Genomic DNA, 26,711 nt, shown 5'->3' on the forward strand with positions numbered 1-26,711 from the left:
CTTCATCTTTAACATGGCGGCCATGATTTTGTTTGCTTATGCGCAGCTCGCCCACATTAAATTTACTAACGCTATTTTTTATTTATATTTTTGAAAGCGTGCCGTGCTGCACTTTCACTTTTGTAGTAGCACCTAGGCCTTCATTTTCTGCACACCGTGCTTAATATGTAAGATGGCAGCTAAACTTTTCTTTTCTTATGCGCGGGTCACTAAAATCAACTTTGCAAACATTTATTACTTTTTAACAGCGCACTTTCGTAGTAGCGGTCACGCCTTCCTTTTCTACACACCGCGCTTCATATTTAAAATGGCAGCCGCGCTTTTGTTCTGTGTGGCTCACCACAAACAACTTTTCACACATACCACCTGGTCACAAACGCTATCTTACAGGAAGAACAGCGGTTGACAATGGCAAGGTAACTGGCACAGGATCATCTGATGTGTAAAGAAAGAAATTCTCTTGGGAATGTATAACCCCCTAAACCACAATTATGGCAAGTTCAATCCAAACTTTCAAACAAACTTAACTTGGGTTCTAAAATGCCCAAATCAATAGCCGCATATAACTCAAAGACAAAGAGAAAAGATCAAATAAAAATTGTTGTTGTAATTTATTGACAAAAAATATATCCACATATCTACAGCCCTACAGTTGGGTTCATACATACATTCAACATAAAGTACAAAAACATATAATTTAAAAAAATATATTATTTGAGAGCAAGGATGTAATGTGAAATCAATATATTCACAGAATGGTATAATTCCAGAATAAATCAATATATGCGTATCACAGGTCTATTCTTTGCACAATAGATCCAAATATGAAACAGTTCCTGGATTTTAGACCAATTCTGAATTACACAGGCGTCGACGCGTTTCGGTGGTAAACTCTTATATAGATCCCACCTTCATCAGGACAAAGATAAAAACTCTCCAATTTTTCTAAACAATTTAAAACCCCCCACAAAGGGTGTAATCCGCTCCGTTGTCAATAAATTACAACAACAATTTTTATTTGATCTTGTCTCTTTGTCTTTGAGTTATATGCGGCTATTGATTTGGGCATTTTAGAACCCAAGTTAAGTTTGTTTGAAAGTTTGGATTGAACTTGGCATAATTGTGGTTTAGGGGGTTATACATTCCCAAGAGAATTTCTTTCTTTACACATTTGTGGTACCCTGTCTCTTGGGCAGTGGGGTCGCTCCCATATTGTTTATACAGGATCATCTGCTAACATATTATAATATATTCACTTCGATCTGTTTTCCGTATCTTACATTTGCTTAATAGTTAAATACCTTTCGACACCTTCTGCGTTTAGCATTTACTTTTTATTTTACGAAAAAAATGCTTACGTTTTTTTAAAAATGCGTAGTAAAACCAAACCTGACATTTTATGGATGGTAAAACACTTTATTTACAACGCCAATACCTCTAACTCTTGAAAATGCGAGACCTATTGCATTGCAAATGCTTGTTTACAAAGTTGATTCCCCTGGACTCATTATACCACTCTAGACAGAGACTAACCTTTAGCAAATCAGCCGGTAGGAAACCTATGGAACATTCCATCTTCAACTGCTAGACCAGTTATCCTCCAGACTAGCAGCTCCAGACTAGTTTTGGCCTTCTTAAGCGCCATCACAAAGGCATTTATTTATCTTAATGCGGTGTGCAAGTGACACGCATATGTAAAAATGAGTTTTATGATGTGTGTTGAGAAACATGTGTTAAGAATTGACTGTCCTATTTCCTGTTTTGCAAATAGGTGGAAGAGTTCGTGAGTTTCCAGTTTTTGGAGAAATGGAAGGTATTTTTTTGGTGGGAGTTGTTGATGAACTACATTACACAGCTAAAGGAGAACTTGAACTTAGTGAGTTAAAGACTCGGGGAAATCCCTCATTGCCTGGAGAATCTCAGAAGAAAAGTCACTATTTCCAGGTAGGTAGAGTGTACGTCATCTTATCTTCACTTTATTCTTAATTTAACTCTTATGTAGTGTAAAATGTTCTGTCTGGTGCAATCATTCAAAAGTATATCTCAGAAAGCATATGGTATTTTCAGAAAAGAGTGAACAATACCCACATCTTCTATTCCCTCTGACTCATAGCTCAAGACTTTGGACCAGTACTAGAGCCAAAAACTCTAAAGTGCCTCCTTCACTGGACCAGTCGTTGTCAGTTTAACTCTCGTGTCATTGGCTCACCCAGTATTCAGACAAGCCTCTTTTCTACTGTATTTTATGATAGTCTATATTTTTTGAATACCACTTCCTAGGTTACATATGCTGCATCTTCAGGGATGCTCAGCGGATCGGTGGTGCCAGATGTTGTTCTCATTGAGAAGAATGCATTCTGATGGCCTGTCCCCTTGATAGTCACTGGTATAATATGTCTATAGCAGATGTACGCAGAGTCGTCTTCTTCTATCAACCTACACATGGAACAAACCATCATGACAGACTGTGCACTGGAAAGCTGGGGAACCCACTTGGATAACCTGACCCCTCCAGGGAAATTGTCTTGAAAGAAGAATAATATCATCAACAGGTTGATGTTTAGAGCAGTTCATCTTAGCCTAAAGGTCTACCTCTCCAGGATCAAAAAGAACTCTATCCTACTTCAAACATAGTACACCACTCCATCAAGTATCTGAACAAGCAAGGAGGGGAAAGAATCCGGTCCTTTCAGGATCAAATTGATTTGGTATTCGATACTATCAGAGAACATTTGAGTCATGGCAGTTCATCTCCTGGACCTTCAGATTTCAGTAAAAAGAAGCTCCGCAGACACCTTTTAAAAGTAGAGGCATTTTCCGGTTGTTAACCATACCCCAAGGGACGAACGCTGCCCATTCCTTGCCTTATGTTAATACACACACTAAACTACTTGAATATACTGACGTTGCAACTGTTTCATTTGCAGTATAGACTCATCTGGACAGAGGGTCATCAAAAGAATTTTAAGAGGTATTCTCACTCTTAACTTATCAAGCCATGCTTCTCATTGGACGACCTCTCACTCTGGGGTAGGAACAATGCCATCCCAGCTGACTCAATCGAGGGATACTATGCTATTGCCCAGGGAGTTCTTATAAATCTATTTTCAGGATAATGACTAGGGTGCTGTTTTTTTGGTAAGAAAAAAGATTAAAATATACCTAAAGGATAGTCCAAATGTACTTTATTAGCAAGTGCCCCAATAAAATCCTATAATTACTGACATGTTTCGACCCCCCTTTGGTAGCCTATGCAGTAATGAGGTCTTCAGGATACAGGAATTAAAATATATGGGATACAGTCAAACCATGCAGATAAGGTAAAAATGAGTACTCTCTCAGTCCCTCTCTCGAATAGGAGCACCTAAGGAAAAAGGTACAGAAGAGACAAATAATTACATTTGTGTGACCCCCTGACCTTTCCATTCGATCTTTATGGTGTAGCAGCTATATTCCATTATTTTAAAACTACATAAAAAGATTCATAGGGCACCAGTTTGTTCCTAAACTACACATAGATCTACAATCTCAGGCAGAATAGCCCAATCAAGTAGGCCACAATGTCATTATCTGACTGATTGCTGTCTTATCGGACATAGGCCCAAACAATGTCTCTTAAACAAATTTTTCATATAGCACCATCACTACCAATAGCATTTTTTATATTGACTATTCCTTCAGATGTATAAGGACTGAAAACGCTTTCTAGAAATGGGAAAGTGGGCTAAAAACAGGTGTGTTAATAAAAAATGCATGTGTGCTGGCACTCAACAACTTTAAATTGTACCATCACTAACAGTTGCATATTTTGGGGAGACCATTCCTACGCAGACCTCAGACAACTGCTTAAGATAACATTAACACCAAACAGGTCTCATTATAATGTATGTACATGTTTGTTGTCACTTACCCTAGTTCTATTGTAGTACCGGCATCATGGCAAAATGAGGGGGATGTCTCCTTCGCAGTCACACACTAGTGGTACAAAATAGTTCGGAAACCGAGAAAGGAACAGCTCAAGTATCACCAATAATAGTGTAGTATTCATTTCAAATAGTGCGTCAGGAGTGTAACACTATAATCTTTAGTGCCCACAGGTTTGCCACAGTGATTACCTTGATACATATTCAATTGTTGTTTTATAGTCATGTTGAATGATGCTCCTGTTTTTGCCCCATCCATGCACGCACACTCACTGGTGATTTTCAAGTCCACATCTTAGTTTGGTCTTGAGCACGCATCTTGCTAACTTATTGCTCAGATTATTCTGCATATATTCGTATAATCTTATATCGTATCATCCCATTTCGTTTTTTAGGTCTCGCTCTCGAGACCTATTGTCGCTGAGATGCCTCTCAAGGGAGACAGACTGGGGCACGCGCAGAGTGTTGTGATTGCTGTCTGTGAACGCGCTTCACATGAACAGCATTTGCGCGTTGAGTGCTCCTCTCCGGAAGACCTGCTGAGTTAATTATAGGTCCGCAGCGTGGGGCGCCTGTCGGCATGCTGTGATAATGACCTTTGTTTTGTTTGCTCGGGAGCAGACGTCTTAATGGCCACGCGTCCATTATTTTGATTCCCACTATTACCCCGGACGTGGCATTGCTGTGATGTAAGGTCACCAGAGTGTAAACTGACTCAGCGCTCCGAGGTAACCAAACTCGGATGAGGCAAAAAACAAAACAACCACTTACATAACTTTTCAAAAACGATGTAGCTTTTGGTAAATGAAAGTTTAAGAACATGTCCAACCTGGCCACTGTCACCAATACTATTCCCACACGCTTGACAGAAATCGGAAGGATCTGCTGCTGCACGGCCACAAGTGTAGGCACGCACCCCAAGGGCACCTGGAGTAATTCAGCCGGCTGCACCGACTCACGCCTGAAGTACAATTTAAACACTGGTCGAAAGGTTTATGTTGAGGGGGAGGAGGTGTCTTTAACTCTCCAAAATGCGCTGTGCTGCTGCCCGGCGGAAAAGAAGTAGTCTGGTTAAAAAGTTTTGTATGTCTGCTTTCTGTACATCAACCGGATTTTCAACTCTCCCCCTTCCCCCGAGCAGGTTACCTGCCACAAACAACAGCACCAATACCCCCCAGAGAATGCGTGCACCTTTGAGAGATACCAGGGAGGACGTACTAATATATATTAAGCAGCAACAGCATGGGTTAATTTAATGTATTTGAGCAATACACCTCCACCACCTCCCCCCACACAAACACCCTTTCTCAATCATATCTAAGTTGTTCCATTTCCAAGTCATGCGCGAGTAGTTTATTCAGCCCTAGTTACACAAGCATTCTGGTAACTTGTTTTTTATTTTTTTCCTATTATAACACTAGGACTACAGGACCCATAATCCAATAAAGTCACAGGAAAGATTACCCTGCTGACTCCTAATAAAGGGCAGCTTGCTGTCCTTCAACTGAAAATATAATATTTCAATAAACATAGGAACATTACCTTGGGTGGAAGTGCAAAGAGAATGGGCAGTAGGAGCAGCGGGGTCCCGATAAGAACCAGGTATTTCTTGATGCACCAGACCTTCTTGAAGAGAGCCAAGTGGGTGGCCATGGCAGGGAGGGAGCTCTGACAGGGTCTCGTGTTTATTGGTGTCAGACACAGAACAAGAAAGGCACTTGGCCGGCACAGCTTCCCATTCACAGATTCCAGTTAAGTCACTCCCTCTGCACAGAGTGACTTGAAGATGTGAGAGACTTGGGGGCAGGTTGTGGTCTAACCCATGTGTAGATGCTGGCTCCGCCCCCGGCTGTACTTTTATGTCACTGTCCAGCGTGGACGCTCTGTGGAGGGGCATGTGGCTGGTCACAGGATCCATCTCAGGCGGCCAGACAATAGCAGCTTTCTCTGAGCTCGGCATAAACTAACAAGCACATAGGGGGTTCTAGCTTTGCTCCACAGAGAAGTCCTCTGGTACATCTACTTTCTAAGTTGACCATTTCAGAACTACACCCCTCGACTATTCAACTGGACCAAGTGGGCCCATGTCATGTGCGACAGCATTTTCTAGTCCTAGCTTGTTGTGCATCAACGCTTTGCATTCTGGAACTTGTAGTTTTGTGTTTCCCACTTTATTGCTTTCTTAAAATCCTTAGCTAGTCCACATGTTTTCCGTGAGTTCCATCTCACTGCTAAGCGCAGTGACCCAAGACACGAGAGGAGCACCCCACAGTGACACCAAAACACTTCCCACTTGGGGTCAGATTAAATACAACACCTTTAGAGCCAAGTGCCCAGTCCCAGAGTAGCTTGCTACCCGTATGAATGGATAAGCTTAATTTAGGCTCTACCTCTATACGATTGGCTTGGCCACATATACATTTTGGTTTTGGCCTCATATACTTGTGTAATGCGATGTTAACAATTGAAATATGGTGCACTGAATATATAGAGAAGTGTATTTATAATGCTGTTTTGATCTGTGCGTGCATACTAACGTTTTTCTTTACAGAAGTATCTGGATTGCTGAAATCAAACTTTAATAGGTTTGGATTGTAAGGGGTGTGCTAAAGACTTATTGCATTGCAAATGCTTTCTTTTTATCAGGTGTCGCCGAGATGCCTCTCAAGGGAGACAGACCGGGGCACGCGCAGCGATTGGGGTCGGGGTCTGTGGACGTGCTTCTGAGATGCGCACACACACAGACACACGTGCGCGCACACACCCCGCCGCTGCCGCCCCCCCCTCACCGCATCCGCGGCTGCCTAACGCGCGCGCACACACCTCGCCACCGCCCCCCCTGTACAACAAGCATTGGCAAAGGCAATAGGTCTCGCCTTTGAGACTATTGGCTCATCCATTGCCTTTGAATCATGCTCTATAGCCTGGGCATTGCAGACTTTGCCAATGATTTGTAGTCGTGCTGTATAGCAGTGTGGCTGCTGTGCAGCATGGCTAAAAATGTTAAAGGACTATGGTGCATTTAGCGCTAATGCACTTTACACTGAGCTCATATAAGAGAACTACTGGCTTTGCCAATGCTGGTTATAATTCTGCTTCATGTTTTTACCCGGTATAATAGGTTAGTAGCTCGATTTTGTTGCTCCAATAGTCTGAACACAGGGTGTAGGTGATATCATGGTCGCAGCGCTATGGAGGACTGCATATGCGGGGCTGGAGAGCAAAACAAAACTTAGCAGATCTGTAAAATTGCACTTATCGCGCTGACACACTGCGCATTATGCAGCTCTCTTTGAAGAGGCCTTCTGCTTCATGAATGACTTGATTTACATTAATAGCAAAGGAACATTAATAGCAAAGGAACACTAATAGCAAAGTCATCAAAGGTGTTTTAACAGCGAAACGATGTCAGTAATGGCAATTCTTGGGTTGTCACTAAGGCCCAAAGCAGGTAAGACCATAAACCCAATTAATAGCTGGTCATCAAAGCAGATAGGTGCCACAAAATGCTGAAACTGGATGTATGCTACCAGTAACTGCAGACAAGCACAAAAGGTCATTGATGCACTCACGGGGATAGCCAGATCGTTCATGATCTGCGTATCCTGAGAGATTAAACGGTACCCACACAATGCTGGATAAAATGGTAAGTGCAAGCAGACCCCCAAAGGCAACAAAAGTCACAGGTGGTCAGTTCAAAGATAGGAGCATATATACTCCCTTCAGCAATCAATGCACAGCACAGACAGTGTTAGCCCTAAGACTGGGCAGTCTCCAGCCGTCAGGCATGACTGAAGCTCACATGTACTGCAGACCCAGTTAAAGCCGATCAAAGTTTTTAAAGCCACAATTTATTAGGTAAGGGGCGCTACAGTGCACTTAAACTGACTCCAGCACCCACCTTTCGGCTGTGATACACGAAATCATTAAGAGGATTGTCAACTCTTAAGGGATACTCTCGTTTTCAGAAGGGACATGCGGTACAATAACATTGTTTTGTCCTTTATCTAAACTGGTCATGTGAGGCTGTAACCCTACACCCCCAACCCACCAAACCCGCACTGACTTCTTTTTTTAAGTCGACCTCTACAAACCCCGAATAAATAAACAACACAAATATACTCTTCCTCCAATTATATTACCAAAATTAGCATGGCCGACATGCAACGATCGCTCCGGCATCGTAGCTTCTTTCCAATGATGAAGGGGGTAGCAAATATAGTTTCCCATTCCTTCCCAAAATCATACAGGCCGCACTCTCCCCAATAAAGTCAATTATCAGTCTAGAACAGTTTCACAGCTGAGAACAATTCTCAGGAACGACAACACCATTGTTAGGGAAATCTGGGGGCAGCCTTGCTTCTCTCTCATCCCCGGAAAAACACGGCTTGTAAAGCTTACGTCTCCTCCTTACCAGCCAGAGGCCCTCTGTACCTTGCCGCCCCATTCCGAGAGGTCCGGCTGTGCTCTTACTCGAGCCCGAGGCCTCGACAGGCCTAGGTCGCCTTCTATCACACAGAGGAGATTCCTGTGGTAGGAACTAGGGACACTGTAGTGCACATAGTACACGGATGCTGCCACATCACCCCCAGCTCCACCACCCCTCCTCCGAGCCAGCGCATTAGCTGTTGTTGTGTTCATTCTTCCCTCGGGTGTCGGCGGGTGGGTCTGAGTCAGTCGACCCCTCGCAGCGGGCCTCTCTCGTTTCGTGATCATGTGCTCCACCCCTTTGGCCACCAAGACGCTTCTGCGAATCTAGTCTCTGCCAACAGCCCCCAGGCCCCTGCCATCAAGGCCCTGGAAAGCGTGGAGAAGCTCAGGGACCGGCCATGCAATTCCTGCAATAGAGCAAGAGGGGGAGAAGGAGGGTGAGGGGTGTGCACGCATTACACGGCGCAGCCTCCCCGCGGCGCAGGGGTGGGAGGCAGATTTAACCCTCTGCGCACCGACAGCTACGGGTCTGGAGATCGAACCCAATTTGAAATTATTGTACAGCACAGTACCCAGAACAATACATGAAACCACGCACTTTTTACTTGGACCCATACCTGCACTGGCACCCAGCGAGTTTTGGAGCATATGTATTCCACTACTCCTCCCCAGAACATTTTATTACCGCCTCATAGAACAATGAGTAGCGCAAAACCATCCCAGGATGTTACAAAAAATGCGAAAATGTTAATCTGATCGCCCACACACTATTCACATATTTTAGCTAAAGCCAATTTATATGTTATACTTTTTTCTGAGGCAACCGTGATTTTTATTATTAAATGGTTAACCAGTCAAGACTGATCCATTTGTTTTTAGGGGTTGCACATCCTTAAGAAACGTGATTAAAATCATTACAAAACAGCGTATTTTCCAATTAGATAGACCCAAATTAACAACAAATTATACATTTTGACAACAGTATAAACAAGCATTTGCAATGCAATAGGTCTCGCATTTACGCGAGTTTAAGCTATTGGCATTGTAAATGACAATGCCTTTTAGTTATGTTTTAAAAATGAAAACAAAAATAAAAGGCATTGTCATTTGCAATGTCAATAGCTCAAACTCGCGTAAATGCGAGACCTATTGCATTGCAAATGCTTGTTATGTGTTTCCTTGTGTTCCCAAGCTTGAGAGAAAGTTCCTCAACACCACGAGTACTGATCTCCTGTAAATACCTTTGTATGGTACTACTAGATGACCATGAATATAGATGGCATAGTCTATGTGGTTTTTGGTATTTGGTGGCATTGCACCTGTATCACAACAGCACTTAATGGAGAGAGTACCACATGTAATATAGAGATTGAGTATTAGATGAGCCAGAGACCGAAATGTCCTGAAGAAGACCATTGATCCTTTGAGGCATTAGGATGATCGGCTGAAACATGTAATGACAGGGAGATTAGTAACCCTTGTATGTCATCCATATTTAGCTTTTAACTATATCAGGACATCCATTAATAAATAATCTTTAGACAGTTCTAGATAGTTTTAACAGCTGTATACTCTGGCTGGTGATCACTTTATATAGGGCATATTCTAAAAATAACAAAAAACCCTTGCTCCCACGTAAGGTGGTAGAGCCCACCTTGGTCCCAATTGCTCCAAAGGTGTAGGAAGCCTAATGATGATGAATGCCACATTCTTTGTGGCGGGGCTTACATTTCCCAGAGATTGCTCTTTTGGGTTTGCACAACAACCGGCCTGAAGAGACTAGACTTTTTTTTTAATGCACCTTTTCCTTCCCCTGCACATGATAGCTACTGCTACGCCTGTGAGCCCCCCTCTGATCACAGACCCTGGGACTGATTTACACTTATGAAAATGTATTGTTTCTCTTTTCCCATATCTCTCTGCACCATGTACCCCTCATGTTATGTAGCTTATATTATGCTATCTTACAGAATTCTTACACAGAGGTTGTTCTTGCATCGGGTCAGTTTAGTGTACTATGAAACAAGATATACTAGACCGTGGGGGTCTCCCACCTCCACTTAACCATTGGTTGAATAGAAGAGTGTGAAGTTAGACCTAATTGAGAGCTAAAGCATTCCAAGAGGAGGGTTGATGAGTGAAAAAGAGTGGCCTGCGGCCCAGGTTCTCCTAATGTGACAAACATAAGTTATGAAAGTAGCTCAGTGATCTATAAGAAGTGTATTTTGCAAGATTAAGACATCTTGGCTACCTGGCATAAATGGAACAATTAGCAAGGCACTGAACCCTGAAAGAGAATCTACTATATTAGCATGCATGGGTAGTCAGTGATGTTGATAATAGGTGGAGATGATGTGCTGAGCCTACTTCACCTACCTGCATAAAGGTCTAGAATTTGAAGAGTATTAAAAAGGAACTTAGTGAAGCCAAGGTACAGTGCACTGGGAACATCTATTATTTAGCCTAATAAGGCAGTGATTCCAGAATAGCATCCTTGAAAGCTGAGGTGGGGTTAGATTTTGTGCAACCTACACATCTAGTAAGTTGTAGAAGAGACTACAGTGGTAATGTCCACGTTGACCACCAATACCCCCATAAGCTTTCTTTTAAGCTTTAACTTTAAAACTTTAGCCTTTCCATTTTGGATTGGAGCAAGACACTACACTGTAATAGACAAACACTATAAGAAAAGTAACTCAGACCGATTATACACAAACATGGTTGAAAGAAGGTCATAGTTAATATAACCTGAATAAATCAATAGGTGTAAGACAACAAATGTTGTAAAGGATTCGTGCCCTTAAAAGCTAACATCTCAAGAATGCTGGAAGTAATACTGTGACACTCATGAGAGGAGTTATTGTTAAAACATTGTGAACAATCGATGCAGAATGCAATGAAGATAGTTTAGTAATATAAAGCATAGTTACTTGGTTCAAGGTTGAGAAGCCACCTGGTGAGAAAGGGATCACGTGTATATACTATCACTCACAGCAATATATAGCCTATTGACTGATAGTTGTGCTTGATTCAGACTAGCAAGAGGAGGTTGGACCAAAAAACAATGTTGACGTGTTATTGATGGCAGTTTATGCACACTGGACATCATACATATGGTCAAAGGGAGGGCACAAGTTGTTGGTATGATTGGTATGTGTGAAGCACAAATGTCTGTCTCTGTGTGTGTGTGTGTGTGTATATGTGTGAAATAAATGGGGAGTAGAAAAGTATGAAATAGATTTTTCAATAAAATAATGAAATTGTTGTTATGTGTAAATATATTTGGATTACTATCAAACTATTTAGTATAAAGTAAAAAGAATTGATGATCATTTTGCTGTGAATTTCCTGAGAGCTTATGGTGACTAAGGGCCTGATGACGATCTTGGCAGATGGGATACTCCATCACAAACAAGACGTATATTCCGTCCTCCATATTAAAAGTACCATAGCATATAATGGAATTGTAATTTAGTGGACGGGATATCCGGCATGTTTGTGACGGCGTATCCCTTTCTGCCAAGATTGTAATCGGGCACAAATGTGTTGTTTTTGAGTTGGTTAAAATGTTGCTCTAGGCAAATAGCCAAAGAATCTTAGGAGATCACCATGAAATACGAGAGATATGTAAAAATGTATGGAGGGATTCAAACATATTTGAAACTTAAATTTTACAAACCTGTTGTCCAGTGTTTGACAAACAACTTTAAATACCATTTACTTAAAACATTGATCAATAATGTAGGTAGTTCATGCAAAAGCCAATATTTGAAAGATTCAACACTGATCATAAAGTTTTATCTCTGACAAAACTTTGCAGAGCTCTTCTACTTGTAATTTTAAAAGGCTCAGTTATCGATATAGTGTTTGGTTAATGCTCACATTGTTCAATGCTCACAGTAACGAACTAGCCCTCCACCTGCGAACTTCCCTCTCTCACGAATTCGGAAAGGGACTCAAGACCTGGCTGTGTGACTGAAACCAGTGAGACTTTAGTATCTGGCTACCCTCAGGAGGTGATAATCTGTGCTCAGTACATACTGTTTAATTGATTGATTTGTGGGGAAGAAGGCATTAAAGATTAATGGTCTTATTTCTCAAGACCAGACTGGGATCAGTCTCCATAATTACAATCATACTTTTGGTGTATATTCAGTAGTATTTTGAAAACTCAGTTGAATGTTTTAGGTAAGAGATGTTCCCTCTGAATAATCCGACTCAGTTCAAACTGTCATAATTTAAACCTTTTGTTATCAGAACTCTGATAAAATGAGCGCAATGAGGCAAAAAGATTGTTTTACCTGGCAAATAGATTTCTGGGATGTTCCATGGACATTTCTTTATAGTAGTGCTAATATTGCCACAGCAACTCGTTAGCCTTTCAGAGACACCAGAGATGGATTTTGTGAATTTAGAAAGTAGTTTGGATCATAACTGGACCGATGAGTGATGACCTGAACTGTTTTATTCGTTTGGACTTTGGGCACTTTTTGTTACCAAGTTCTGTAATGAACCTTTTTAATTCAGCTTGAACTCGAGTTGATTTAGGTGGATAATACTCAATAATTAGTTGTAACTTATTGGATTTACTCCACAGTACCAATTCCCTAGGATTAGTAAAACTATAAAATGGGTGATTTTTCTGCATTTGCTTAGTTTGGAGACCGAGTGCAATGAGTCTAGTTACCCGAAAGGCTAATGCTGTAAGATAGATATAGATATATTGCATACTGGCAACCGCCAGTATGTAATATAATAGTTAGGACTTAGTTTCCTTAGGAAAAGCGTTTTTTGATTTTGCTTATAACTTTGACGTCGCTTGATGGATTTTAGCAAAAGTTTCAAAACTAATTGGCCACTCACTTCAGCTTCTGTGTTGAAAGTTTCAGGGGGCTGAGAAAAGGGGGAGGGGTCCCAAAATGCTTTTTCTCCATGTGAATTTCCATAGGAAACTTGAGACACGACTACAGCCCAAACTGCTGAATGGAATGACATCAAATTTAGCGCTTTGTCCAGAAAGCATTCTTTTTGTTAAATGGTGTTGATCCATTCAGTAGTTCCTGAGATATTTTAAAATTTCTCAGATATAGAACTGTAACCACAGTGGATCCGCGAATCCTCCCGATCTCGTACCTGAGATCTGATTGGCTGCCAGCACTTCAAACCAGGAAGGGTGGGCAGCCATCCTGTGATTCGGTTGAACCAAGTCATTCAGCCGTTCTAGTTACCCGAGTTAACTATTCACTTGCGCCCCTGCAATGCACTGCTTATGACCTTCCATATTTCATCACTGATGACATCACTGATGACCTCATCCGGTGACTGAGTGTTTCCAAAAAGTTTGAGTGTTAATTCTACATACCAAGGTGTATTGGTGAATCAGTTGGTATAGGAGTGCCTTGGATGATTCAGTGGGTGCGTGAGTAACTGTATAAGTGAATAATTAAGGGTCTCAGTGAATGTATGGGTGAGTGACTTTTGTGAATGTCCGTATCTGTCAGTTGGTGTCTAAGTGGCTGCATGGGTGTGTGAGTTTCTGTATGGGCGAGTGATTGGTTGTCTGAGTACCTCTATGGGTGTCTGTGTGGGTGGGTGATGAGCGAGTGGGTGAGTCATGAGCGAGTGGGTGAGTCAGTGGCTGTATGGGCAAGTGAGTGCATCTGTGTGGGACTGTATGGGTGAGTGAGTGTGTGTATGTGTTGATGCATGAATGGATGTGTCAGTGGTATATGGGTGAGTAACTGAATAAGTGAAAGGCAGTATAGGTGAGTGTTCGAGTATAAGTGACTTTATGTAGCTGAGTAATTGCGAGAGTAATTTGTATGGGTGAGTGTGTGCTTGTGTCAGTGACTGTATAGGTTAGTGAGTATGTGTTAGTATCTGTGTGAATGTGTGTATAAATGTATAGCCGAGTAGATGGCTGTGTGATTGACTATAGGTGATTTAGGTGTGTGAGTAGCTATGAGTGACTGTGTGTTAGTGGCTGTATGAGTGGGTATTTCAGTGGCTATATTAGTAAGTGGGTGTATGAGTGGCTGTATGGGTGAGTGGGTGTATGAGTGGCTGTATGGGTGAGTGAGTTGATATGTGTGTAGACCTATGAATCAGTGAGTGGGTATGTAAGTACTGGTATGGGTATGTCAATGGTTTTGAGAATGATATGGTGAAAGTTGGAGTGGGTGTATGAAAGGTTTTATGGGGGTGTCAGTGGATGTGTCAGATTCTGTGGATTATGTCATCAGAGATGTAATTTGAGATGTGTGAAAAGCTGGCCTGGTATATGATGGAGCTCTAAGGTCCAGATTGGCAAATTTTCATCAGCCAATCAGGAAGTTGATAAAGGTGTACCCCAGGGCTCTATTTTGAGCCCTACGCTATTTAATCTTTATGTTTCCCCTCTTGCAAGATTGATTAAAGCTTTTGGATTTGAGACCGTGTCTTACGCAGACGACACTCAAATCCTTATCACTTTGGGACCCAATTCCATCAACATCAAACATAGGTTCCAAAAATGCTTGCTAGCAGTAAAAGATTGGATGTCAAACAACTATCTTTTACTCAATGCGGCAAAGACGGAGATTTTGCTTTTTGGAAATGCCTACATGCATTGGTCTGATGAATGGTGGCCAACACCACTGGGTGCCTGTCCTTCTCCTAAGACAGCAGCCCGTAATTTAGGGATAACGCTTGACAATAAGCTTACCTTAGCAGATCATATTAATAACATCACTCACACCAGCTTTGGACTCGTGCGTAATCTAAAGAAAATTTTCAAGTGGATCCCTCTTTCTTCTCGTCTGCCTTTAATCCAGGGACTAATTATTAGTCGCCTGGATTACGGCAATGCCCTTTTCGCCTCTATAAACGAGAACCTCCTTCACAAACTCCAGGTCCTTCAAAATACTGCAGCCAGAATGGCTCTAGATTTACCTACTCGCACCTCTTCTACACCCTGCTTGAAGGCGCTTCATTGGCTCCCCATTAAAAAACGAATTACGTTTAAAATGTGCTGTCTAGTCCATAAATCTTTGAACGGCAATGCCCCAGCCTATCTAGCTAACAAACTGACAGAATATCGTCCGGCCAGAATACTTAGATCCTCCAGCCTGCACCTTCTAGCGGTTCCCAAAGTGCGAACTGTCAGAAACGGAGATAGATCCTTTTCCAAACTCGCTCCCGAAAGTTGGAATGCTCTTCCACTTCACATTATACTGGAACCCAGCCATCAGAAATTCCGCAAACTCTTGAAAACATGGCTTTTCTAAACCGGCGTGTCTTATTCTTAACATCTGAGTAACTGCTGGCGCTATGAGACCTTCGGGTGATATACGCGCCTTACAAATACCAATACATAGACATAGACATGATGTCCACTAATGTAAGTAGGCACCTTGCACTAGTCCAGACATCCATTATGGTGAGTTAAGAGGTCTTAGACAAACTTAGAAAGCTCTCTAAGTGGTAGCTGGGGAGAGCAGCCTCCAGGCTTAGTCCACAAGGAGTGTAAAGCAGCTTGTTTTACCAGAATGCAATCTAGTATAGACTAAGTGAAAAAGAGCCACACCAAGTATTTATCAAAATATGTGTTTATTATATAATACTCTCTAGTACGTTCCAATATCTTCAACACCGAGATAGACACAATGCACACACAACTTTATCAAAGAAACACAGTAAATAGCACGAAATCCACAGTGGACCTCAGGGGGTAAACATACCATGTACTAAGAAAGTGGTAAAAGAACCATGACTCTGATCAAGACAAAGTAGAGCGGATGTATAAGGGCTGGGACCCCAAGGAACCACCCAAGGTGAGTAGATGGGGACCCCACGGAGAGCTTGTTCAGTGTGGAAACACAACCTTGTGCTCAGTACAACTTCATGTGCAAGTCGCGGTTGGATTTTAAAGATTAAGGACCCTTCCCAGTGTACCCTGAAGAAACACTGTGGAAGACAGAAGGTTGGAGAACCACCCCACCTGTAGATACCCTAGTACCTACGTTACCTACACCAAGGAAGCCAGGTGCATACGTGTGAAGTGGTGTCGGAACCCGCCATTGAACTCCATGGAGGACTTCAGTAAAGTGCTGCTGTGGAAGAAGGAGGAAGTGTCGGTGGAATTTGAGGAGGGATTCCCTGATGAGAGGTACCTGCAAGCAGAGGGGACAGAGTCTGTCGCTCAGGAGTGACCAGGAGACTGGGAAGACGAATGCCATCTGATGTCTGGGTTGCAGGATGAATGACGAGGACCTTGACTCTGCAGCTGTGAGGACCAGGTGACGCTGAGCAGGACCAGGGGCTGTGCACAAGCTGTCCCACGAAGTATGTTGAGTGCTGAGGGGTCGGTGTCCGGCGGGAGCACCAAGAAGCCTTGGCAAATGCAACCAACGCTGGAATCAAAGAAGGAACGACGTCTGGACCAGCAAGGTCCAAGGGACTCAGCCAACAGCAGGTGATTCAGGGAAGGCCAGAGCAATCGGGAGCCCAAAAGAAACCAGTGTGACCTTTAAGTGGACCCACAGGCCGGAGACACACAAGTCCCGAGAGGACCTCAAGCAGCTCACCAAAAGATGCAGGCCATGATGCACACAATGCGGTGTGGCTGAACATTCTGGTCACTGGAGGTTCTCGAGATTGAGGCTACTTGGAGCCCAAAGATCTCCTTGGATAGAAGTCAACAAGCCTTTGCAACTGCAAATTGACCCGGTGCACAGAGGTTTGGGTATTGCAACCCCCACGAGGGATACTGGCCTAAACTTTGGTGAGAGGGCATGGCTGGCCTCGGGAGCTGTGGAACCCACCACCTGTGTTGCAGAGCCTTAGGAGTCCTGAGGAACTCCGGGATCAGCAGACCGATCGACTTAGTTGCGGTGCCTGCGAATGCAGGGGTGTGACTCCTTCACTCCAAGTGAGATTACTTCAAGTGTCTTTGAGGCCCACAGGCCTTGGAAGGTTCTTGTATCGTGCACAGGCACAGACGATTCCACAGACTGGACGGGAGATGAAGTCAGTCCCAAGGGAAGTCCAGGGTGCCCAGACGGTATAAGTGGTGTCTGATCTGAATCCTATCCCATGACAAATCTAGGGACCTACACCCAGCTAAGCCTTAAGTACCACAGGTAAAGGGTTGGGAAGATTCAGGGGAGGGTTGGATCGGGGGGGGGGGAGGTTACTCCCAGGTCCTTTGTCCAGTTCCGTCCATCAATTGTGTGTCTTTTGCTTTCTCGCCCTGATTTGCATATGACCAGGTCTAAACTGGGGTGGCATGGTGAGCAAAAGAATGATGGATTTAACCCAGATCTCTTGACTGGGGGTGAATGGTTTGATTTGTTTTGCATTCTGTCAATCAGTTGTGTGTCTTTTTCAGTTTCGTTCCAGAGCGGGTGCCAACGGCTCCCAGAACAGGTTTGAACTGGACTATGCACGTGGACACCAAATGTGCCCCTCATGCAGTCTTTCTGGCAAGATGTCATGAGTGATATCACTGACCATGTCATGAGTGATGTAATTTGTGAGGTCATAAGCAGTGCATTGTGGGGGCGTGAGTTAGTTTTTTTTTTCTGTATTTACCAGTTTGCAAAATAGCACATCATATCTGCAAGATCTGGTACAGTTAAGCATATCCGTTTCGATATAGCTGGAATCCAGAAAGGAAAATTCGACCGCTACATCCTAATTAACAATCAAGTACTTGTATAGCACACAGTAACCCATTCCATCCGTCTCGCAGTACCCACCCTGCCTCTAGCAAGCAGAGGACTCCACCCGCGTTGCCACCATTGGAAATTAAGATCCCAGTCGGGGTAGAGTTGGCGGATGACTGTCCAGTCATTTAAGCTCCCTCGCCGTTCAGCCCACCCCTGTGGGCACCAAGCCGTGCTCCATTTGTGTGGCAGGTTGTGTCTGCACTGCTGCCGTGTAGCGTTTCAGCGGACCCCAGATGTCCTTTGGGCGGGACTTGCTAGGGAGTGTGATAGAGTATAGATCATAGTTCGTCCTGCAGTATGCAAGACAGTTTAGCCAGCCCTTCAATGTCGGTGCAGTTTTCCGCCCCCATTTGAGTGCTATTTTCCTCTTAGCCAGAAGAAGCACTATCGCGGTAAACCGCCGCAAAGCATTCGGATCGTTTTTTACATAACCCCGCAGTGCAACCTCTGGAGAGGTTGTGATGTCCAAATCTGTCATTTCTGCTAATGTCTGAAAAATTGCGGCCTAGTAGGCTTTAATTTTGCCACAATTCCAAGTGAGGTGGGCAAAGTCTGCGCGTGGGAATTGCATTTTAAACAACAGGGGTCATGTAGATTCTATGAAAGAATTTAAAGTGAATCGGTTTGTGACGGCTGACACCTCCTTGGGCTGACTGCAACACACCTCCCATTGGTCATCTTGGATGGGGTGCCCCAGGTCCACCTCCCAGGCGGCTCTTAGCTTGGAATCGGTAGCAGGGATCGCAGCTGCACATGCCCTGTACATTTTGGAGACTAGAAGTTTCCCCTCGGCACTATCAATAACAGCGGATAGGGGGGCAAACTAATCAGGCTCTAGAGGGAATCCATGGACAACCGCCCTCAATGCAGATCTTATACGATTAAGTACATATTTGTCCATGAAGGTGGCGCCGCCGCCAAATTTGGCACCTTCTGTCACCGAGAAGGCATGCCCATTAATGTATAAATCCCTAATTGTTTGCAGGTCGAATTTGGAAAGAGTACGTTTCACAATCGCTTCACCTGTGATGGGAATCCATCTATGGTTGGAGATTGGCAGACCAGGAGAATACAACACAGGGGAGCTCGTAATCCTAACCAGCTTCTACCAGGCCCAGCTAGTGGTGGAGTCCATTTGGATGTCCATGGGGTCTCGAAAAAAGCCCAGGGTAAGTATCTTGTTAAGTACGTCTGGCAAGACCAGGTCAGTCTCTGGGCGCAAATACGGAATTCTAGCATCATGGTGAAATCAGGAATAAGCATAGCTGCATTGCGCCACTAAATACCATAAATGGAGGTTGGGGACCCCAAATCCCCCCCCTGTCAGAAGGGAGCATCATCACCTCCTCCGAGCGGACCCTGGGTCTCCTGCCTCCCCATGTCAAGCTTATGAGATGTGTGCGGAGTGTCTCAAAGAAACGATTTGTAAGTGGGATAGGAATGTTTTTAAAGAGATATAGGAACTTAGGGAGGACGATCATTTAGATCAACGCCACCTGTCCTGCAATGGAAAGTGGGAGTTGCAGCCATTTATCAATCTGCTGTTCCAATTTGTGAACTGCCTTACCATAGTTCAATTGAATGACTTAAGAGGTGTCAAGGTGTATGTTAATCCTCAGGTATTTGACTGAGTCTGTAGTCCAAGCAAGGGGGAACTCACAATCCCATTGCACCGTGCTGGAGGTTAAGGGAAAAATAACTGATTTGTGCCAGTTTATTCCCAATCCAGAGAACCCACCAAATCTGATAATCTCTAATGTTCGAGGCATATGAGCTGCAGATTATACACTGTGCATAGATCGCCATCTGGTGTTGGGCCTTGATGTTTGCAGTTTGTTTTTCTTGCTTGGACAGTCTTTGGAAGTCACGAGTTCGGTGACTCCTCCTTCGGTCCGTACTGCGCATGGGCTTCGGCTCCATCCTCAGATTGGTTTTTTCCGCCATCGGGCTCGGATGTTATACTTCGTGCTCCGGCTTCGAACCTATCCAGTTCGACCTTCGACGAAAAATCCTCGTCCATCGAGACTCTTCAGACGAAAATCGGCTTCTTCATCTCTCTTTTCGGCACTTCCTCGATTCCAGGCAGCGGCCTTCGGGCCTACCTCGACTCCGGTCTCGGCCGATGGAAAGGACTCCCTTCAAGAAGTGCCCAAAATGTGGGTCTAAATTTCCCCACACCGATCTCCATCAGGTGTGCAACCTCTGCCTCTCTCCCGAACACGAGGCCCGAGACTGCCCCGCCTGCAAGTCTTTTCGATCGAAAAAGACCATTCGGGATCGACGAGCTCGACGCACCATGGCGCACTCATCGACCTCGGCTCCACCTGACATCTTCGGAGAAGATACAGGGGCTTCGGGACAGCAGCACACCGAACAGGAGGATGACGTCGTCAGCGCTTCCGAAGCCGACGACTCCGACGTGGTGGAGATCACACTGGCGCAGAGGGTCGTGAGTACTCTACCCCCTCCCACGCCCATACCGAAAGAGACTCCGGTTACCCCTTCGCCCCCGGGCCTAGGGAAAACCAAGCATACCGCTTCCATCACCCCACCTTCGGGCCCGGTGAAAATCCATCACAAGTCTCCTGGCGGCTCGGGCTCGAGCCAGCCTCCTAGCGGCGCCGAAAAACACCCTTCGGCGCCGAAGAAAACCAGCTCCGTGCCGAAGCCATCTGTGTCGAAACCTGGCCTCTCGGTGCCGACCAAACATAAGTCCCTCGGCACCGACACTTCCGTGTCGAAGCCTGCCTCGGCGCCGGCCAAAAAATCGGAGGCCCCGAGAAAGCATGGCGCGGATAAACCAACGAAGCCCTCGGTTCCGAAAACATCGGCACCGGTAGAGGAGTCGGTGCCGGAGGAGCTTTTCACGCCAGATCCTCTTCAAAAGACTTTAACCAAGGATCCAAAGACTGGACATTTGACTTTGTCTTCCAAGAAAAGACATTTAGACAAGCCAGCTCCTCCTCCACCACCAAAACGGAAGGACTCTGCCACATCTCCATTCAGAGTACCCTCCCCACCACCTCCACCTCCTCCACTCCCTCCATCTCCGCCCCCACCTTCTCCGCCCTTGCCTCATCGCTCTCCAACCCCGTCTCCAGACCCTGATGACCAAGGGGATCCATTATATTATCCAACAGATGCCCCACAGGACCCCACTCCTCCGGGAACACCTGACCCATGGGAGGATTATCACAATCCAGATGTCCCAGATGTGCCTCAGGATGATCTTTATCCAACCAGGCCATCTCCACCAGAGGACTCCCTGGGGTTCCACCACCTCTTACAACGGGCGGCACATTATCACTGGGTGGAGTTACACAGTGATCCAGTTGAGGAAGACTTCCTACTTGACACGTTTGACATGGCAGATAAATCTACCGCTATATTACCCATGCTTAAGGGGGTGACCAAACATGCGACAGAGGTTTTCAAAGACCCCGTCAGAGCTAGGGTCTTAAACCCCAGAATAGAAAAGAAATGCAGAGCAGCCCCCACAGATCCTGCCTATATTAAAGGACCTGTGCCCCTAGACTCATTAGTGGTATCCACAGCTAGGAAGCGTTCTAATTCCCAGTCATCAGGTGAAGCTCCGCCACCCGATAAGGAGTCCAAGCTCCTAGACACGTCAGGCAAACGCACTGCCTCGCAAGCTGCCAATATGTGGCGCATCGCCAACACGCAAGCGTTGCTGGCGGGTTACGACAGAGCACACTATGATGAACTGAAGGCTCTTATGCAACACCTCCCAGAGAAATATAAAAATAAGGCTAATGAACTAATACAAGAGGGAAAGATTATTACCAACACCTCTATTAAATGTGCCCTTGACGCAGCAGACACAGCTTCCAGGGCTATAAACACCAGTGTTCTGCTTCGCCGCCACGCCTGGCTCAGGATCTCAGGCTTTAAACCAGAGGTCCAAGCGTCTATACTAAACCACCCTTTTGACCAACAACACTTGTTTGGCCCAAAAGTAGACGAAGCCTTGGAAAAAATGAAGAAGGATACAGATACGGCGAAGTCTATGGGAGCACTACAATCACACACCCCTAGACGCTCCTTTCGCCGTTCCTCCTTTCGAGGCTCTGGCAGAGGCTACTCTTCCGATAACGCCTCCACATCCTATAAGTCCCCTCCTCAAAAAACCTTCACAAAGGGCTATCAAAGAGGTGGATATCGAGGAAACCATAATAAAGGCAGGGGCAAAACCAACACCGCCCGTTCTGCCACACCGCCCACACAATGACTTTCCCCCGCTCCCCCCAGACCATTCCACTCCGGTCGGGGGCAGTCTACAAGATTTCCTTCAAACCTGGGAGACCATAACATCAGACAAATGGGTGACCCAAATTATTCGGTCAGGGTACTGTCTCGAACTAACTTCTACCCCCCCCCTCCCCCCAAACATTCCACCCAGACACCGTGCGATGTCACAAGAACATACCACACTTCTGAAACAAGAGATACTCTCCCTCCTACAAAAACAAGCTATAGAGCAAGTCCCCGTCAATCAGCAAAATTTAGGGGTCTACTCTCTGTACTTTCTAATACCAAAGAAGGACGAGACCCTAAGGCCCATTCTAGACCTCCGGCCTCTAAATGCATATATCCATTTTCACATGGCAACTCTCCAACAAGTTCTCCCACTCCTCTGTCAGGGCGACTTTCTCACTACACTGGACTTGAAAGACGCATACTTTCATATTCCAATACACCCTGCTCACAGAAAGTACCTCCGATTTGTGGTGGACGGCCAACATTATCAGTTCAAAGTTCTCCCCTTCGGGGTCACAACCGCACCACGGGTGTTTACCAAATGACTGGCAGTAGTGGCGGCACACCTCAGAAGACCGAACATTCACGTCTTCCCCTATCTGGACGACTGGCTCATAAAAGCCGCGTCCTAAGACCAGTGTGTGCAGCATACAAACACTACCATTCAACTACTCCACCAGCTAGGCTTCACGGTGAACCACCAAAAGTCCCACTTGATACCGTCTCACACAAAACAATACCTTGGTGCCACTATAGACACCTCAAAAGCCATAGCCTATCCCAACTCAGCCAGAATCGCAAGCATACAAGCCTTGCGCCAAAGATTCCTTCTTCAGCACTCTCTCCCAGCAAGAGTGTTCATGAAACTAATAGGGATGATGGCATCTTGCATCTTCATAGTGCCTCATGCAAGACTTCACATGCGGCCACTCCAAGAGTGCCTGGCATGCCAGTGGAACCAGGCCCAGGGACAGCTGACGGATCTGGTGTTGGTGGACGGTCGCACCCATCGCTTTCTGCAGTGGTGGAACACCACAAACCTTTCCAAAGGGCGACCGTTCCTGGACCCGGTTCCTCAGGTGATTCTTACAACGGACTCATCGCTCTCCGGCTGGGGAGCGCACCTATTCCACCTCACAGTGCAAGGTGTATGGACGCCACAACAGAGGTTACTCCACATCAATCATCTGGAGTTATTGGCGATCTTTCTTTCTAGCCCTGAAATCGTTTCAGAAACAAATCTCAGCCAAGGCAGTCCTCATTCGCACAGACAATATGACTGCAATGTATTATATTCAAAAACAGGGGGGGACACACTCTTCCCAGCTCTCTCGCTTAGCACAGAGCATATGGAGATGGGCAATCCCACAAAAAATCTTTCTCCTGGCACAGCACGTCCCAGGTATACAAAACACCATGGCAGATCTGCTCAGCAGACAAATGCAGCAAATGCACGAATGGGAACTACATCCACAAGTTCTTCACCCATTCTTTCACAAGTGGGGGCATCCTCAGATAGACCTCTTCGCCACCCACGAAACCAAAAAATGCCCAAGCTTCGCCGCCAGATACCCACACCCATTGTCCAAAGGCATACGCCTTTCCACCTCTCCCGCTAATTCCATTAGTGGTAAGGAAGCTACAACAGCACTCCCTCACACTCATTCTGGTAGCCCCAACATGGGCCAGGCAGCCGTGGTACACCACACTACTACAGCTCTCGGTGGTGCCACATCAAAAACTGCACCTGTCCCCATGCCTCCTAACCCAGAACCATGGAGAAATCAGGCACCCGGACCCAGCTCAGCTCAACCTTGCGATCTGGCTCCTGAAATCTTAGAATTTGGATACCTTAATCTTCCCCCTGATTGCATGAACATTATCAGGGAAGCCAGACGTCCTACCACTCGAGCATGCTATGCCGCAAAGTGTAAGAGATTTGTTGTTTACTGCCGTAACAATACAATCAACCCTTTAGATGTATCCATACAGCACATCATATGCTATCTGCTCCATCTTCAAAGGTGTAACCTGGCGTACTCATCCATCTGTCTACACGTAGCAGCAATTGTTGCTTACCTGCAAAACAGACAGCATTTATCACTTTTCAGAGTACCTGCTATTAAAGCCTTCATGGAAGGCCTTAAAAGAGTAATTCCACCCAGGGCACCACCCTCACCTGTGTGGAATCTAAACGTAGTTCTTACCAGGCTAATGGGTCCGCCTTTCGAACCAATGCATAAATGTGAGCTACAATTCCTTACTTGGAAAACAGCTTTCCTCGTAGCTATCACTTCCCTTAGAAGGGTTAGTGAGATACAAGCGTTCACTATACAAGAACCCTTTTTACAGATACATCACAGCAAGGTGATCCTTCGCACAAATCCAAAATTTCTGCCCAATGTCATTTCCCCCTTCCATCTTAATCAATCGGTGGAATTACCGGTTTTTTTCTCGCAACCCCAATCTGTTGCGGAAAGGGCTCTACATACACTTGGTGTTAAAAGGGCTTTACTGTACTACATACAAAGAACGCAACCCTTCAGAAAGACTAAACAGTTGTTTGTCTCCTTCTCTCCACCACATAAAGGCAACCCCATCTCAAAATCAGGGATAGCTAGGTGGATTGTGAAGTGCATACAAATTTGCTATCACAAAGCAAAAAGAACATTATCTGTTCCACCTAAAGCCCACTCTACAAGAAAGATAGGGGCTTCTATGGCTTTTCTAGGGAACATACCCTTAGATGACATCTGCAAAGCAGCCACATGGTCAACACCGCACACCTTCACAAAACATTACTGTGTAGACGTGCACTCCAAACAACAAGCTAGTGTGGGCCAGGCTGTACTAAAGACACTGTTTCAAACCACTGCAACGGATACCGGTGGTCGCCGCTAGGGTTGGGTACTGCTATATAATCTATGCACAGTGTATAATCTGCAGCTCATATGCCTCAAACGGAATATGCTACTTACCAGTATGCATCTGTTCTTGGCATGTAGAGCTGCAGGTCTATACACGCCCACCCGCCTCCCCGGCTACCTGTATCTGTTCCAGTCTATCTTATTTAGATACAACACACATGGGTTTCTTACTATTATCACTACGCTCCATCTTTTCCCTGCTGGCGAAAAACAATCTGAGGATGGAGCCGAAGCCCATGCGCAGTACGGACCGAAGGAGGAGTCACCGAACTCGTGACTTCCAAAGACTGTCCAAGCAAGAAAAACAAACTGCAAACATCCGGGCCCAACACCAGATGGCGATCTATGCACAGTGTATAGATCTGCAGCTCTACATGCCAAGAACAGATGCATACTGGTAAGTAGCATATTCCTTATTACTAAACACACCCTGCTGGTCTCTCAACTCAACTCCACCCTCCTTCAGGACCCCCCCGCCTCCTTCACCGACACTGAAGCGGCCGCAGCGGAACTCCACAGGTGGATCACCAGCTGCGCAGATAAACTAGCTCCCCTGAGACAAGCTACCACCATACTCCCTCCGAAAGCAGCCTGGTTCACGACGGAACTCCTCGAGTCCAGACGCACCTGTAGACGCCTCGAGAAATCGTGGATGAACCAGAAGACCCCGGCAGCCCACGCAGACTATAGAAGCGCCATGACGAATTACCACCAGCTGATAAGAGACACCAAAAGAACTTTCATCAGTGAAAAGATCAACGCCAACGCAACAAACCGCAGCGAACTCTTCAAGATCATCACTCATTTCAACAAACCCACCTGCGAAGCCTCAGACATCACCCCCTCCTAAGATCTCTGCAACAAGCTAAGTACTTTCTTCCACCATAAGATCATGACTCTCTAGGTCAACTTCAGCGAACCAACGAATGCGTCCACTCTCACCACCACCACCACCATCTCCACTATGCCTACCATCACCACTTGGTCCCCCGCCTCCATCGATCTCATCACCACCACCATGAAGAAAACTCACTCAGAAGCCCCCATGGACCCCTGCCCCCCCCATATCTTCCACAGAGCCTCCTCGGCCATCGCTCCAGAGCTAGGCCGCTCCATCAACTCCTCCCTGTCCACGGGCACCTACCCCCCGGATTGGTAATGCGCAGAAGTCAAGCCCCTCCTCAAAAAAACATTTGGCGGACCCGACTGACCTAAAGAACTACCGGCCCATCTCCCTCCTTCCCTTCGCGGCCAAAGTAGCAGAGAGACTCGTCAACACCCAACTGACCACTTTCGTCAAAGACAACTGCATCCTAGACACTTCCCAATCTGGCTTCCGGAGCAACTACAGCACCGAGACAGCCCTAATCGCCGCCACCGACGACATACGCATGCTGCTCGACCAGGGCCACACCGCGGCCCTCATTCTCCTGGACCTCTCTGCA

General features: G+C 45.4%; 1 protein-coding gene across 1 annotated transcript in view; it reads left to right on the top strand.

Annotated features, from left to right (window-relative positions):
- Nucleotides 1-26,711, top strand: part of EXO5 (exonuclease 5) — a 124,232-nt gene that overhangs the window by 48,190 nt on the left and 49,331 nt on the right. Inside the window, exon 5 of the mRNA XM_085649911.1 lies at nucleotides 1,772-1,944. Coding sequence (XP_085506037.1) covers nucleotides 1,772-1,944 — 173 coding nt within the window. The remainder of the gene's footprint in view (nucleotides 1-1,771; nucleotides 1,945-26,711) is intronic.

The sequence above is a fragment of the Triturus cristatus genome, chromosome 3_2, assembly GCF_964204655.1.
Source record: "Triturus cristatus chromosome 3_2, aTriCri1.1, whole genome shotgun sequence".
NCBI lineage: Eukaryota > Metazoa > Chordata > Amphibia > Caudata > Salamandridae > Triturus > Triturus cristatus.